This window comes from Palaemon carinicauda, chromosome 11, assembly GCF_036898095.1.
Source record: "Palaemon carinicauda isolate YSFRI2023 chromosome 11, ASM3689809v2, whole genome shotgun sequence".
NCBI classification, from domain to species: domain Eukaryota; kingdom Metazoa; phylum Arthropoda; class Malacostraca; order Decapoda; family Palaemonidae; genus Palaemon; species Palaemon carinicauda.
Window position 1 is genome coordinate 2,240,949 of NC_090735.1, and position 16,977 is coordinate 2,257,925.

General features: G+C 38.1%; 1 protein-coding gene across 2 annotated transcripts in view; it reads left to right on the forward strand.

Annotated features, from left to right (window-relative positions):
• The window catches only part of LOC137649934 (protein HID1), a 91,006-nt gene that overhangs the window by 62,368 nt on the left and 11,661 nt on the right, over nucleotides 1–16,977 (forward strand). Inside the window, exons 13-16 of one of the 2 annotated variants that reach the window (XM_068382880.1) lie at nucleotides 2,922–3,184; nucleotides 4,073–4,201; nucleotides 7,788–8,029; nucleotides 9,999–10,157. In XM_068382880.1, the coding sequence (XP_068238981.1) occupies nucleotides 2,922–3,184; nucleotides 4,073–4,201; nucleotides 7,788–8,029; nucleotides 9,999–10,157 (793 nt within the window). The remainder of the gene's footprint in view (nucleotides 1–2,921; nucleotides 3,185–4,072; nucleotides 4,202–7,787; nucleotides 8,030–9,998; nucleotides 10,158–16,977) is intronic. The other variant, XM_068382881.1, reaches the window with a different exon arrangement.

Here is a 16,977-nt window from a genome sequence, read left to right on the forward strand (position 1 = left end):
CTGAATGGCATCAGCAACCAACTGTCCAGATGTCTTTGAATTTTAATTAATTCCTTTATGTCTGGATGGTTATTAGAATTGCTATTCTGGTGAATACTTGTAAAGCAGAGAACTCTGAATTAGAATACTCTCCCTGAACAATGGAAGTTGATGTGGATTGGCTTTGGAGCATGGTAGAATGGCACTGGTTAGTGGATAGCAATGAATTATAGGGCTTAGCAATCCATGTTTGCCAACAGTTATATAAGCGGATGAGCAACTTGGTGGAGTAACGTGAACTTCGGGTGTGGAGGAAATAACCCCCCCCTAAATCTCGATGAAGTCACTGGCAGCAGGGTGACGGATTGGGTTTAAGGTGATAGACAAGCTGTCTTTTGGGCCTTTACTCCTGATGCCTGGCTGATGATCTTACTGGAATTAGTATGGACCGGCAGGGGTCAATTGCCTTAGTAATATAGGCACTGCGCATCACAAGGAACTGGCTATCCTTGGATAAATTCAGTCAATGAATCCTCGAGTCCCTATGTGTCGATAGGCGTAGGAGGAGAGGAGGATGATGATGATGATGAAAAAAAATTTTTAGCTTAGTTGGTATATAGTGTAATTACCCCTTTTACCCCCAAGCTATTTGGAACTTTCCAACCCTTAACCCCCAGGCATTTTCTTTTTCAAGCACATTTTGCAATATATATTTTTTAAATTGCGCTAACAGCCTTAATTTTTGTCATAGAGAGGTCAGGTTGATCTCATTATTTTGGAAAATGCCTGAAGATTCTTATAAAGTTACCAAAAATATGCAAAAAAATGTAAATAGCAGTTTTTTTGCAAGGACGTACCAGTACGTCCATGGGGGTAAAGGGATGAGTTTTGTGAAATGTACCAGTACATCCATTGGGGGTAAAAGGGTTATGACATTTTTTGATATACAGTGATACCTCGGTACTCGACCATAATCCGTTCGGGATCAGTGTTCGACCTCCGATTTGTTCGAGTACCGAAACCTTTTTTCCCATAAGAAATAATGGTATTTATTTTTATACGTTCCTACGCACTCCAAAATGCCCAAAATATTAATAAAACGTGTACCTAAACAACAATAATTATTTAAATGTGTACGAAATTGGTCGGAAAACTATATAAAACAATTTTAAACCATTTACTGTACATACCTTTGAGCAGCGGTTCGATGGCATACAGGAATGGATGTGGAGAGGATGGAAGGGGGAGGTTACTGCTTGGAACGAGAGTCCCCTTCCATGATGTGGCTGGGTAGTTCTCCTTCAGGGGTTTTTTCTCTCTGCAGTAAAAGGTCGGGCAAATCTCCTTCAGGGGTTTTTTCTCTTCTGTTTCTCTTCTTTGGAGGGGAATCAGGCTGGGATGTAGCAGCTCTCTTTTCTTTTATGAAAAACATGTCAATTGTCAGCTGCTTCTTTCTCCTCTGCACTATTCTTCTAAAGTGAGACATAACATTATCATTAATGTAGGTATTGGCCGGCATTTTCTTCCAAAATAACCCGGTCTCATCGCAATTGAAGACTTGCTGCGGGATCAAATTTTGTTCTTTAATGTATCAGTCGAATTCAACAACGTATTTTTCAGCTGCCGCCTGATCCGAACTGCCTGCCTCCCCATGCCTAGTCACACGGTGAATACCAGTTCTGTTCCGGAATTTCTCGAACCAGCCCCTGCTTACTTTAAAAGTAAATGACGAATCACTTTCACTATTACTGGCACTTTTCTTCACCAATTCTTCATAAATATGAAGAGCTTTCTCGCAAATGAAAGCTTCACTTATACTTTCCCCGGCCAACTGCTTTTCTTTAATAAATATAAGGAGCAACTTTTCCATATCCTCAATTACTTGTGGCCTTTGCTTACTAATTGCTGTCACTCCCTGTGCAACATTAGCTTTCTTTATCACTTCCTTATTTTTTAAAAAGGTCGAAATGGTTGACTTCGCCATGCCATATTGTAAGGCTAGATCAGACACTCGTACACCATTCTCGTATTTCGCAATAATTTCCTTCCTCAACTCGATCGTTGTTCTCACTGTTTTCCTCTTATCCTTCCCCTTATCACTAACTTTCTTGGGGCCCATTATTATCGCAAAAAAGACAATAAAACGCACTAAATCACAATAAATTCTCAACACGTGTTGTCGGACTGACGCTCTCTCTTGAAATGATGCTACCCGACCAATCGAGAGTAGCCGAGATGGCCGCTCATCTCACTCGGCCACGCGTTCGGCTGTTCGAGTTCCGATTTTTTGTTCGAACACTGCAGCAAAAATTACTCGAATTTTTTGGTCAAACTCCGATTTGTTCGAATTTAGAGTCGTTCGACTACCGAGGTATCACTGTATTGTATACCATGTTAATTTCCCTTCAATGCTTTCTGTATGGTTCTTGTGAGAATTTGGTTCATTAACTAGAAATTATTTTTATGACATCTTGAAAATTGTATTCACAGTTATTTTTGGTAATTTTATTGCACTTCATTTTCAGTAAAGTGGGTTAGTTAGCTTGGAAGTGTTTTTGTGCCACTTTACTGAGTCTATTTTCCATTTATTCCTCCAAAGTTTGCCAGTTGATATTATTATTATTATTATTATTATTATTATTATTATTATTATTATTATTAGCTAAGCTATGACCCCAGTTGGAAAAACAAGATGCTATAAGCCCAAGGGCTCCAACAGGAAAAAGTAGTCCAGTGAGGAAAGGCAATAAGGAAATAGATAAATGATCTGAGAAATAATGAACGATTAAAATAAAATATGTTGACCAAAATTACCTTATTCTGTTAATCATTTTCTGTAGTTAGACTGGTGTTTTGTCTCCTTGTCTGTAAATCTTTTTGTTTGTGAAAGTTTTATTTTCCTGCGCACTTCGTTTTCTCATTACGTGACTATTTTGTTCCAGGTCTTGAAAAAATGACTGAAAAGGAATCCGCTCATCCTACGACTCAGCAACTTGATGAGTTAACCATATCATCCACGGTTAATGGAGATTTAGTTGGGCCTGTATCACCAATGTCCTTAGTTCCTCCTACCTCAATTGAGGAGGAGGGTTGTTCTTCAGCTGCTACAAATATGCCTCCTCCAGTTCCCCTTGGTACCAGTATTCAACCGCCAACTGAAGACCAAAATGTACCGGATATGGAGAATCTGGAGATATCAGAAAAGGTATATATTCAATGTCACTTTTCTGTGTTGGTATATATGTGAGAAAGTGGTGTTCACACGGTCAAACGGTTCTTCTAACCCGGTTGTCAAACCTGTTTGTCAAACTGTTGGAAGAGGTGGAGTCAGACACAAATGCATAAGGTTTGTGGACAATGAAGCCCCGCCCATAAAAGTCAAACGAGAACAGACTTTCTTTGAATCGTTCGACGAAAGTGTTCGACAACCAAATACCCCGTTCGCACGCTCGAACATCCCCTCAAACACTTGTCTGTCGAACTGTGTTCGACGAATCGCTCGACCGTGTAAACCCGCTTTAACAATTGCGTTACGAATAGGTAGATTAATTTTCTCATTATTGACACAATCAGAAGTAGTTAGGGAGTGATTACTTACATCTTTATTTTTGTACTTTTGAAGAGAAAATACTGTACAGAAGGTCCTCAACTTATATAGAAACATTCGACTTGCAAACATGCTGAGATGCAAATACAAATCCAGCTGAAAATAACAAAGATAAAAAATACTGTAATAAGACAATATTATATCATTTAATACAGTAAGCAAAACGTTATTTGTGATAACTTGATTTATATTTCATATGAAACCTGATTATTTGTTAACTTATGTAGCTGGAAATCATAGGCATGGGATCAGATAGGGCTTAATCTAGGCCAAAATTTAACACAATTAAACTTACAAACAATCCTTGGAACCAATAAAGTTTGCAAGTTGAGGACCTTCTGTAATCTTTTATTTGTCAAACTGACATTTAGAAATTGAAATTTCCTTCTCACAACAAATTGGGAAATATGGTAATCTTAGGAAGCAGAATATTTGCATCGATTTTGGTAAATAGACTTTTAAAAATGGTTTGTAATGTTAATGGAGGACCATGAGGAGAGAGTATTAGTGGATGAAGAGAGATTATGTGACTGGCTTGGACAACCAGGCGACACAAGTGACAGCCTACTCCTAGGTGACATTCATGAAGATTCACAAATGCAGTCATCTTCAATGGTGGGATTTTAGATAGTTGTCGTTGCATGTAACTTAAATGTTTCCACATACAGTACATGCATGAAAAACAGTAGTGAGAATTTGTGTCTTGAATGGAATATATCTTGTATAAATTTCATTCATTTCTCAAATACCCTTCGCATTCTTGTTGGTTAGTGTTGTGTTGTGAATTGTTTCTTGAATACCTTGTGCATTCTGTTGATTTTATCAATTACAGTATTTTATTTATTTTTATAAATTTATAATACAGCAATGCATTCTCAAGTACTGCTATGGCTTAAGTTAATTAATTTCCACTATTAAAACAAGGGTCATAAAGAAGCAGCAGCTAAGGAATTTTAGATACTGGCTGTATTAGTTTAAGATTACTTTAGTAATAGTCTGGACCTTTTGAGATACAGTAATGGAAAGATGAATTTATTTATTTCAAATAATGTATCTACATTTATATACAATACTCTTCACAATCTTCAACAGTTTTAGATAAGAAAAGATTATTGACATTCCATGCAGTATTTTATACATTTGATTAATATTGTATCGCCATACTTTGTTCAATTTGATATTAATTGTCAGAACATGCTGAATATTATGGCATCAATGTCTGAGATTTTTTGGCAAAAATCTTTCTTTATTTTTTCACATATAAATATATTTTTATTTGAGCACCATCGATTAACCCTTTTACCCCCAGGCTATTTGGAACTTTCCAACCCTTAACCCCCAGGCATTTTTTTTTTTTTCAAGCACATTTTGCCATATATATTTTATAAATTGCTCAAACAGCCTTAATTTTCGTCATAGAGAGGTCAGGTTGGTCTCATTCCTTAGGAAAATACCAGAAGTTTCTCATAAAGCTATAAAAAATATGCAAAAAAAAATGTAAATAGAAGGTTTTCGCAAGGACGTACCAGTACGTCCATGGGGATAAAGGGATGAGTTTTGTGAAACGTACCAGTACGTCCATTGGGGGTAAAAGGGTTAACTGCATGAATGTTGCTACTAGTGAAGCAGATAACAGCAAACTTTGAGAGGAATTGTGCAAATGATGATACAAGCATAAAAGTTGACCTACTTGTTTTCCAAGTGATACTAATCAAATTTAGTTGATTGGCCAATTGAAAATCTAAGATGGCTGGCAAACTAGTCACACGAAGTTGATGTTATCCTTATGAGTATTTGTAGTTGTCTGATTTGCATGATCAAGATATGGATTACTATGTTTTCAAGTCTACTGAAGTAGATTTCAATGTTTATAAAGCAAAGTGACTTATTTGTTCCTATGCAATATACAAACCATCACCCTTTAATAGGGAGATTGGTTTAGCGTTAGCTGGAGACGGTCGTTGGAATTGTCCAACGAGTGGTTAAACTATTTGGGGGAGGTTTGTGTGAGATGCCCGGCCCTCCTCACTAATCTGAAAGCTTCACTTATCCTTAAGTATTAAGTACAAAAATAAAATCACTGTTACCTCGTTTTTCCGACCTTACGTCGGTTTCTACGTTGCAAAATGGTGATTAACCCTTTTAGCCCCAATGGACGTACTGGTACGTTTCACAAAACTCATCCCTTTACCCCCATGGATGTACCGGTATGTCCTTGCAAAACACTGCTATTTACATTTTTTTGCATATTTTTGATAACTTTATGAGAAACTTCAGGCATTTTCCAAAGGAATGAGATCAACCTGTCCTCTCTATGATGAAAATTAAGGCTGTTAGAGCAATTTAAAAAATATATATTGCAAAATGTGCTTGAAAAAAAAAGATGCCTTGGGGTTAAGGGTTGGAAAGTTCCAAATAGCATTGTGGGTAAAAGGGTTAAGCGCTGTACTGCACAGTACTGTATAGAAATTCACATTAAGCTTATTAATGTAGACATTTGGGTTTTACGAAAAGATAGCAGGTTATAAGATGTATACTGTATAGAGAACATATAAGTCCCCTTATGAGACAAAAATCTTCCCTACGTCAAAAATCTCCTTATGTCGGGTCTCTTGGATTCAAATAATGATGTAGGTCGGGGTATTACCATGAAACGCTTTTTAATTGTTAACGTGCAATTTTCTGCATAGTAGACTCTTATCCTGAGAGGCATGTTTAGTACTTAACCCTTTTTGGAACTTTCCAACCCTTAACCCCCATGCATTTTTTTTTTTTTCAAGCACATTTTGCAATATATATTTTTTAAATTGCTCTAACAGCCTTAATTTTTGTCATAGAGAGGTCAGGTTGGTCTCATTCTTTTGGAAAATGCCTGAAGTTTCTCATAAAGTTATCAAAAATATGCAAAAAAAAAATGTAAATAGTTTTTTGCAAGGACCTACCAGTACGTCCATGGGGGTGAAGGGATGAGTTTTGTGAAATGTACCAGTACGTCCATTGGGGGTGAAAGGGTTAAAATCTCTCTCCTCTCTGTTGATGCTGATACCAGTTTTACATGATAACTATATAAAAATCTAGAGATATCATCATATGTTTTGAGTTCTTTATGCTTTCCAATTCTTCAAAATTTGTATAAAAACAAGATTTATAAAATTATAAAAGAAGATGTAAGGTAATTATTTACTCAATCAACTTTTAGTGCCATAAATATTTCTTGTAGGAGGATCATTTATGTGGACAGTGATTTTGTTAACCCTTTTACCCCCAGGCTCTTTGGAAATTTCCAACCCTTAACCCCCAGGGGGTTATTTTTTTCCCAGCACATTTTGCAGTATATTTTTTTAAATTGCTCTAACAGCCTTAATTTTTGTCATAGAGAGGTCAGGTTGGTCTCATTCTCTTGGAAAATGCCTGATTTTTTAAAAAAAATTATAAAAAATATGAAAAAAAAATTTTTTATAGCATTTTTTTGCAAGGACGTACGGGTACGTCCATGGGGGTAAAGGGATGGGTTTTGTGAAACGTACCAGTACGTCCTTTGGGGGTAAAAGGGTTAAGATGGAAAGTTGTACTTCATCCTTTAAGAATTTGTCATGAAGTTTTTGTCATGAAGTCAGGTGTTCTTAAATCTCTGTGGGATGGCATTTTTGTTCTCATGATTTTATGACCGAAGCATGTGAAAGATGCATTTTGATATTTTATGTTACAGTGTTGCTTGGTTAATATTCCTTCAGAGTTTCAACTTCAGAATTATTAGTCCCTTGTGTAATTATAAGGTTTGATAAAAACATAGAAGCATCATGAATATCCTAACACTACTTAAGACCGAAACTGTTTTAAACAACTGAGTTTAAACAGTACAGTAAGTTGGTTTTAATATTTATTTATTATTTTGATATTTAGTTTATCTTTTCAATACTGTTCTTAGTAATATTTCCTTTTGATTTCTATTTTTCTTCATTTGTATTTACATGGAATGTTAATTTTTATAACCATGACATCATTGAAATGTTTTTGATGAAGTTTCCATTCATTCCTGTTATAATATACTGTAAATTAAAAATCCAAATGCATAAAATATAAGCTTGTTACCAAATTTTTTATATTTATTCTCTTAGAAATATTCAGGGTTGCCAGACAGTATTGTGCACATTTGATAAATTTAACCTTTTGATAAAAAAAATTAATAATTTCACACCAGGCTGAACGACCTGAGAGCCCAGCGATGTCGTTGCACTCGGCCCATTCTGAATCTTCAGTTCCCAGTACTTTATCCAATGCCCAGTCAGAATTAACATCATCTGCTTTAGGGGCCTCTACATCACAACATTGGGCACCCAATTCTGCATGGGTTCTTAGTTGGAAAACAAAGCTTCCCCTTCAGACCATCATGAGACTTCTTCAGGTCTTAGTACCTCAAGTGGAGAAAATATGTATTGACAAGTAAGTTGTTTGCTTAAAGATCTGAATGCATTGCTTTACCTTAGGTATTTTAGAGGTAAGAGTTTATATTTTATGTCAATTAAGAATTATAGTACTTCTCTCATCAACTCTTGCATTTATCACCTTCTATGGCTGTCTGCTAAAGGTGATAAATGCAAGAGTTGATGGGAGAAGTACAAGAGGAAGGCCAAGGTTTGGGTGGATGGATGGAGTGAAGAAAGCTCTGGGTGATAGGAGGATAGATGTGAGAGAGGCAAGAGAGCATGCTAGAAATAGGAATGAATGGGGAGCGATTGTGACGCAGTTCTGGTAGGCCCTGCTGCTTCCTCTGGTGCCTTGGAAGACCGCGAAGGTAGCAGCAGTAGGGGATTCAGCGTTATGAAGCTTCATCTGTGGTGGATAACGGGGGAGGGTGGGCTGTGGCACCCTAGCAGTACCAGCCGAACTCGGTTGAGTCCCTTGTCAGGCTGGGAGGAACGTAGAGAGGAGAGGTCCCCTTTTTTTGTTTCATTTGTTTGATGTTGGCTACCCCCCAAAATTGGGGGAAGTGCCTTGGTATATGTATGTATGTATGTATGTATGTAAGATTTTATAGTCCATGCATCAAATCATATATGAGAGAGTATGGCAATATGTAAAAAGGCTACCTCCTGGATATTTTGTATACTCATCAGGAAATCCCTTGAGTTACATGGGGTAGCATTATAGTGCACATCATTTTATATATTTTACAATTGTCAGCAATGTGAAGTTTATGCTGCTGGCCACATGCAGTACTATATTTATGGAAATAGATAGGGAACATGGCTACTTTTAATTTTTAGGTGGTATTGATAATGTGAAATACTGTTGTATATTGATAAACAGCCATTTAAAAAATACCACGTAGGTAGAAAAGAGGAATGAATCTGCTTACTTTGCATTCTTTTTCGAAGAATTCCTGTCTTATTTAAAAACAAGGGTTTTGATTCAACTAAATTAGAGTTTAGAAATGTCGTTCCTTGTCATGTTAAACCACAGGGCTTATATATACTGTACTCTAATTATAAATGCAAATATAATCCTTGAATATTTCGTTATGATCTATGCATGCGTGAGTTGGGAAATGTGTTCTGTTTCCACTTCAAACCTTATATTTGCCATCTAACAAGAAACTATAATGGGAACTGCTTCATAGCCATGTATTCGTATACAGTAATCATTTGTACAGAGTACTTTAGACTCCTTGGCATGCAATAACGATAGGGGATTAAGGCCATTTCTGTTTTACATACTAATGTCTTCAGTTTTTTAAATTGACGTTAGTGGCCCAGCTTTGTAAATTCTTAACTGACCCATTTTATGAAGTTTGATTAGGGAGCCAGGATATTTATTTTTGTTGGATAAAAGTCATTGTTAAGATAATTATAGCTCTCACATAATTAAAATAATAATTTAACCAAAGGCAGTCTTCGGGATATGTAGAAATGTAAGGTGTTATCAAAATAGTAAATAAGTAGAAAATGGGTATTCTCTTCAGCTTAAAGGTTTCATCCATATTGAAAATGAAATGTTTGGGATAATAACCCTTTTACCCCCAAAGGATGTACTGGTACGTTTCACAAAACTCATCCCTTTACCCCCATGGATGTCCCGGTACGTTCTTGCAAAAAAACTGCTATTTACATTTCTTTTTGCATATTTTTGATAATTTTTTGAGAAACTTCAGGCATTTTCCAAGAGAATGAGACCAACCTGACCTCTCTATGACGAAAATTAAGACTGTTAGAGCAATTTAAATAAAATATGCTTGAAAAAAAAATGCCTGGGGGTTAAGGGTTGGAAATTTCCAAATAGCCTGGGGGTAAAAGGGTTAAAAAGGATTCTTATTTATATTACATATTTCAGGTGAACTAAAAGTTTGGTATTCTTTAAAAGGTGATGCCATTTACAGACAGACCATCAAAATTATGTTTATTCCTTTTTTTAGGGGTTTGACAGACGAGAGTGAAATCTTGCGCTTTCTACAGCATGGAACGTTAGTTGGTCTTCTCCCTGTGCCACATCCTATCCTCATACGCAAGTATCAAGCAAATGCTGGCACTGCTACGTGGTTCCGAACATACATGTGGGGAATCATTTACTTAAGGTAAGTTTGTGTCAAGGCATAATATGAAAATTCATAGCTAGATATTTCTCAACTTTCTATTTGAGATTGGAAAACAATCCAATCATGTTTATCAAAATCATTCATTTAGATTAGGCAAGAATTATATTTTTTTTTACTTTTTGTAATTAGAAATATTATTTAACATAATAGTCCTATGAATTCTGATAGCACTATAAAAATACTAATAGCACTTTAAAAATGCCAAACTTAACCTAAACCCCTAAGGTCAGTCTAATAACATTTTCATTCAGTAAGGGTTCTAAAAGTATGCTTCACTCTACAGCAGCCTCAAAACCTTTACATACTTTAGTTCCTTCTGCTGCTAAACCCTTGCAGACCACAATTCTAGTCACTTCTATAAAACGGCTGGATTGTAAGGTTGAAGACTGATTAGGTTTTTTTATCCTAATATCCTTCCACTCATTAAAGTAAGTGCTTCTCACTAGTCTCGGTACTTAGGGGGTTGGCTTGGCATATCCTAAGAATTTTTTCTTGAACACTGAGGGGGTTAACGAAGTTTCAACTAAAATTGTATAAGTAATTTAATTATTTCTAATTTGGTTAGCTTTCTACACGGCAAAAGCACCCAATTTGAGTATCTGTTGTGATGAGTACGATATCTCGGGGTTTTTATTAGCAATTACGGTATGTTTCAAGTTAGCTTTTATGGAAACTGAGAGTATAGACTGCGTGGCGGTAAAACTTTTACACTCTTAACAGAAAGGCTGCCTTACGTGGCTTAGAATGGCCGAGGAAAGTTATTATAGTCAAGGGGAATACAGAGAGAGAGGTCAATGGCCACATCAAGTATAAACACTGCTTCTCATCTTGTCAGTGAGTTGAGCAATGCTGGGTCTGGTTAACCATCCCATATGGTAACAGCAGGTGCTGTTAGCAATTAAATAGTGAATTTTCTGAAATAAAGTGGATAACGATATGATACGCTCGCTTGCCAGGTAAGTTAGTGATCAACCTGTTTAATTTTTAGCTTATTTAATTTTCCTTATTATTCTTGAAGGTCAGCGAGCCTTCTCTTGTGGGCTGTAAGCTTGACTTGCCTTCCCAGTTGTTTGAACTAACCTAACTTCACTGGTCAGGTCTAGTTACTTAAGTGGTTCGTCAGTAAAGGTTCTTAATAATCGTTACGCCTTACAGAGAAGCATTCCTTTAGGAGTCTTGATGTCTTTACTCCATCTGCAACTTAACCATTGCATATCCACAATACTGAATTGGGTAGCTGGATCCTTATATCCCACCACTCTTTGAAGTCAGCGAGTTTGGACAATATCGTTTTTATGTGGGGTTATGGCATTTCATGTTGTTGATGCCTTTATAAATGGATTGTTTGTGGTGATGTTTCAGCTCAGTTGATAGATTGCATAACGAGATCAATATGGCTGATAGTGCATTTTCGTTTGCTTACCAGCTTGGCCTCTGGTTCATCATGCGTTTACTTTAGTATGGTAATTTCTTACTCTCAGGTTGTTGTACTGTTTACAAGTCTGGTTGTAAAAATGACAAATATTATATTGGATTCTTTTGTACGGTTATTTGCATTCCTATTATTCTAGTCGCTCTATATGACATCTAGATTATGAGGTCGAAGACAGAGTTTGGTCACTGGATCAGTATATTCCAACTTTCGTTTAAGTAAGCATGTTTGAAATAATATTTTTTTAATTTGGGAGATGGCATTTCATATCATAGACAGTTTTAAGATTTTTTGTTATTGGTGTGTTATCAGCGCAGCTGGTAGGTTACATCTCTTCTTCACTCCGGATAACAGTGCGTCTTTAAATCGATAACTTGTCCTACCTACCCCGTTACCAAGCTTAATCTAACTCCCAAGTTTAGTCTAATGTTAATAGTATTTTAGTAATGAACTGAAAGTTTGTTGCACAGTACAGACTTCAAAACGTCTCCCAGAGCCTTGAACTAACAACAAGTTCCCTTTAGTGCTCTGACCTGTTAACTTGATTGGCAATCATCAAAACCTACTTTTCCATAAGAGGCACTCTTCGCAACGGTTATTGAAATCACAGTATTACCTCTAACACGATACGCAAAAGGAAAGGAGATCATGATCTTCCAGAAACGAGTCCGATGCACACACAAGGCAGTAATTGCTGACAAAATCCGGGGAAGACAATGTAATGAGCCGTAATAAGCAAACACTCTGGAGAGCATCTGAACACAAACATGACTGAGAAACAAGAGACAAAGGCGCATCATTTATCACTTTCCGCTAGAGTGTTCCTTCCTTTACTAAGGGCATCGCTTTATTCAAATGGAAAATTTTCTTAAATTTTACAGGTAAATACCGATTAAACCAAGCTTCTTGAGAATTAGTAGTATGTATATTGGGAGGTTCATAAAAATACTTACATACATATATACATATACCAAGGCACTTCCCCCAATTCTAGGGGGTAGCCGATATCAAACAAAAGAAACAAAAAAGAGGAGGACCTCTCCTCTCTACGTTCCTCCCAGCCTGGCAAGGGACTCAACCGAGTTCGGCTGGTACTGCTAGGGTGGCACAGCCCACCCTCCCCTGTTATCCACCACATAGAAATAAGAAAAATTATTATTAAAAGTCTGTTATTTGGACATAACTAAGGGCATTAAAGGTACGTACCTTATATGTTTCATGGTAATAAAATTAAAAATCGACCTCTGTCCGAGAATGCAATGTTCTTAAGTATTAAAGGTTTTGTCACGAAAGCACATAAATAATTGGATCAGGTTTTTAGAGACAGTTTAATGGCATACAAAATTTGTATTTGGTAAACATAAATTAGAAATTTCATTTTTTATGTATAAATTATTGGGCTTTAGTGCCTATATCGGTTGCTGGGTCAAATATCATATAGTTCATATGGTTCATTTGGTAAAATTATACTTTGGTGCTTCAGTCTAGTAACCTTTCAAATTTAGTGTTTGTTTTTGTGAAATCATATATGTGCTTTAGTTCCACAGTAATTAAGTTTTTTGTCATATAAATAATTAGGTGACAAAGTGATACAGTATGTAGATATGGTAATCTAGAGTTTTGGCGTTACCTAACAACCCCAGACTTTAGGTAAGTGTAGGACATTCATTTTATTGACTGTGGTTAGTTTACTGTGAGCCGTCAAACGAAAATCTCCCACCATCACCTGTCGACACTGGCCAGCATAATGATGAAAACTGGCCAAACCCCAGACATGAATTGATAGGTCTTAGACCTTTGTCCTGCAGTGGACTAGAAACAGCGACACTTGTCATTGTTGTATATGTGAATATGTAAGTCATCCGAAATAACTAGTTAGCCCCATAAGCTTCTCAGTTATGGCCATAACACATCGTAGTCGAATAACTGCCTCGTTATTATTAAGTTTATGATTTACTTTCAAAGAGACTATTTGATTTTGGAACAAAAGCATCGTTTGATAAACCTGGAATCTTTGTGTTGCTAGTGATTACTAAATTATCATTTTCAATATTAAACTTACCCGATAATCATGTAGCTGTCAACTCCGTTGCCCGACAGAATTCTATGGAGGGATACGCCAGCTATCACAATACTAGAAGGGGGTGTATTTACCAGCGCCACCTGTGGCCAGGTACTCAAGTACTTCTTGTTGACACCTCCTCAATTATTCCTCTGTCGTGCTTCCGGCAAGACGTTCTGGGATACGCTTATGTTCTTGGAGTATTTTCACGACTTTGGTGAAGTATTTCTCTTTGATTTCGGCTGTCGCTTTACTGGAAACTTCTATATTAGCTTAGTTAGCTTTTGGAATTAATTTGATTAATTATGGTGACGAAGAGAGTATGAACTCTCGTTCACCTTTCAATGGCCGACCCTTCCCTTAGACGGAAGTGTTGGTGTCTAAGAGAGTATAGACTCTCTTTCTTAATTTTGCTTAACAAAAGTTATAGATTTATTTTATATCTCTCCGCCTCTTATAGGCCTCTTCGATTAACTTCCTTTTATTATAAACTTATTAAAATTAATTTTTATATTTGTTTATATTCGACCTTCCTAATAGTAGGCGGTCTTTTCTTGGTACCGAAGTTAATTAACATTGAGCCCGTCATTTCGGTTTTACCTGTTAACATATTATGCTATTTCCGCCACAGAGTTTGAAAGAATTTCTTTGATAGTCTCGTACTGTTTTCAAAGTTGAACTAACGTTTTGTTTTGTCTCTGCAGTTGTTGACGTTCAGAACGTTCAACTTGCACTCTATCGTTACGATAGAGAAAGAATGTTCACGGTTTCACGTTGCAGTAAGAGTAACCGTGTCTAGCATTTTGTTCATTCTTTCTTAACTTAATGGTTTTGATCCTAATAAAGGAACTTTTCATTTTGGGAAATATTTCAGTTTTTTCCTTTAACAATAATATGTTTTAACGCTATATATGATTGGGCTCTTCTCTCAGGTTCTAAGTCAAGAGAGAGAGAGAGAGAGAGAGAGAGATAGAGACGGAGGGAGAAAGAGGAGAATAAACGTTTCATTCAAGCCTGCCAGGCGTACGAGTAACGTCGTTATCGTTTTTGCTCTTCTCCCTAGTCTCTTTAGGGGAAGAAACTAAACGTTTCTAGAGTGATCTAGTGTTTAGTCTCTTTCCAGCCACTGAATTATCTTTCATTAGATTTTTCTGTTACATTGTAATTCTGTTTTCGCAATTACTAACTTTTGAGAAAGGATAGAATTGCGTGTTTCAGGTACAAACCACTTAAAGTTTCGAGTTCAGTGAAATAAGTGCAAACAGAAATCAAAGTGATAAGTGATTAGCGCAAAGTATGTCAGTGTTGTGCGTGAGGGTACTTCTGTGCGCGCCAGTCGTCCTCCCAGTCCGGGACCTCTTGCAAGCTCCCAAGACCAGGGGAGAAGCAATGTCGAAGGGCATAAGGGTTCAGCAGGCCTTGATCGGCGCACAGAAGTATCCTCGGTGGTTGTGGGCGTGTCTTACCGAGACCGTCACTCCCACCCGCAGACGATTGAGCCCTTATTTTGCTCGTCTGCAGAAGAGATTTAGGGGAGAAAATAAAGGCAGAGTAACGCTGGTCTCAGGTCTCAAGACCTCTTAAACGTAAAGTCCAGACCTATGCCAGACGTACGAAGTTAAAGTTCAACAACTCGGATGACAGTCATTGGGTTAGCTCTGACTCTCCTCAGTCATCAGTTGAATGCACTCCGCCTAAGAGGAGTAAGGTTCTGCCGCAACAGATCTCTGCTGTTAAGGCTTTACCTCAGCAGACCTTAGTGTCTGCCGACCCCAAGTTGACTCTACTGCAGTCCATGCAGTCACAACTTTCGGTCTTGATGCGTGAGTGTCGGTCTGAGAGTGTTGCGCCTCCGCCTCCGCCTACACTCCCTCCGCCTACGCTCGCTCCGCCTGATCGCAGTACCACCTGCCAGGCGTACGATGTTGTGGACTCTACTACAGTCCATGCAAGCACAGCTTTCGGACTTGATGCGTGAGTGTCGGGCTGAGAGTGTTGCGCCTCCGCCTCCGCCTACACTCCCTCCGCCCACGCTCGCTCCGCCTGATCGCAGTACCACCTGCCAGGCGTACGATGTTGAGCCACGTGCTGAGTTTGCTGTTCCCAGTGGTGTTCAGCCTCCGCCTTCCTTAAGGCAACCTTTACAATGGGATCAGGAGGATTATACCTCTCTTCCTCCGCCTCCACTTGCTGCTCCACCAGTGATGCAACACTCGGTTGAGGTACAACAACCTCTCCCGTCCATGAGTCAGTCTCCTCAGCTCTCGCTGCAGCGAGCTCAACCCTCCACAAGGCAAGCACCACAACACCTTAGCCTTGCGCCTCAGGAGCCTCAGCTTGCGAGACATTTACCTTGTTCTGCGCAGCCTCTTCCTCATCGCGCTCCGCTCACACCACAGGAACTGGAACTTGCTACTCCGCTTCCGCCAACCGCTCAGCAAGCGCAACCCTTGGGTTCAACCACTCATGCTAGGAGTCAGCCCCCTCCACCCATGCGCCTTCCTTCTGCTTGTCTTTTATTCAGCCTTTGCAGACTGAGCCTCAGGTGTTCCCTCAACAGAGTCTTGAAGAGGAAACCACAACTATTGTTGTTCCAGCTCGTTCTGACTCTGCTGTTCAGCATACCTTACCTCCATTTTCAAACCATATGATAATGGAGGTTATTTGTATTACTTATAAAAATATATTTGTATTCCTTGCAATATATTTTTAACAAGATCGCATCATGAGTTATGAATGTAAGGTAAATATTATGTTGATATTAAAACCCCATACAAGCATGCATAAAGCACTCTAGCACTGGTCATGGAATTTCTGAGAAATGTTAAACCCCATGCACACGCTCTGCTTTCCTTACAGCAGGCTCTGCTTACAGCAGGCTCTGCTTACTACATGCTCTGCATTTAGCATGCTCTGCATACAGCATGCTCTGCATACAACATGCTCTGCATACAGCATGCTCTGCATTCAGCATGCTCTGCATACAACATGCTCTGCATACAGCATGCTCTGCATTCAGCATGCTCTGCATACAACATGCTCTACATACAGCATGCTCTGCATACAGCATACTCTGCATACATCATGCTCTGCATACCTTACCGCATGCTTCTCAGTCACACATCTTTGGTTGTTGCCAACTCACTAGACTGTCAAGCAGTTTCATAACGTTGCCTTCTAGTCTGCTGCTTTTGCACCAGTGAACCCTCACTGAGAGAACTTAGCTTTTCTAGGATATGGTCCCTGTAGATGAGAAAGTTCTTTTCTCCCTCCTTCTGATATTCCCTTGAGGACTCTGTCATTTG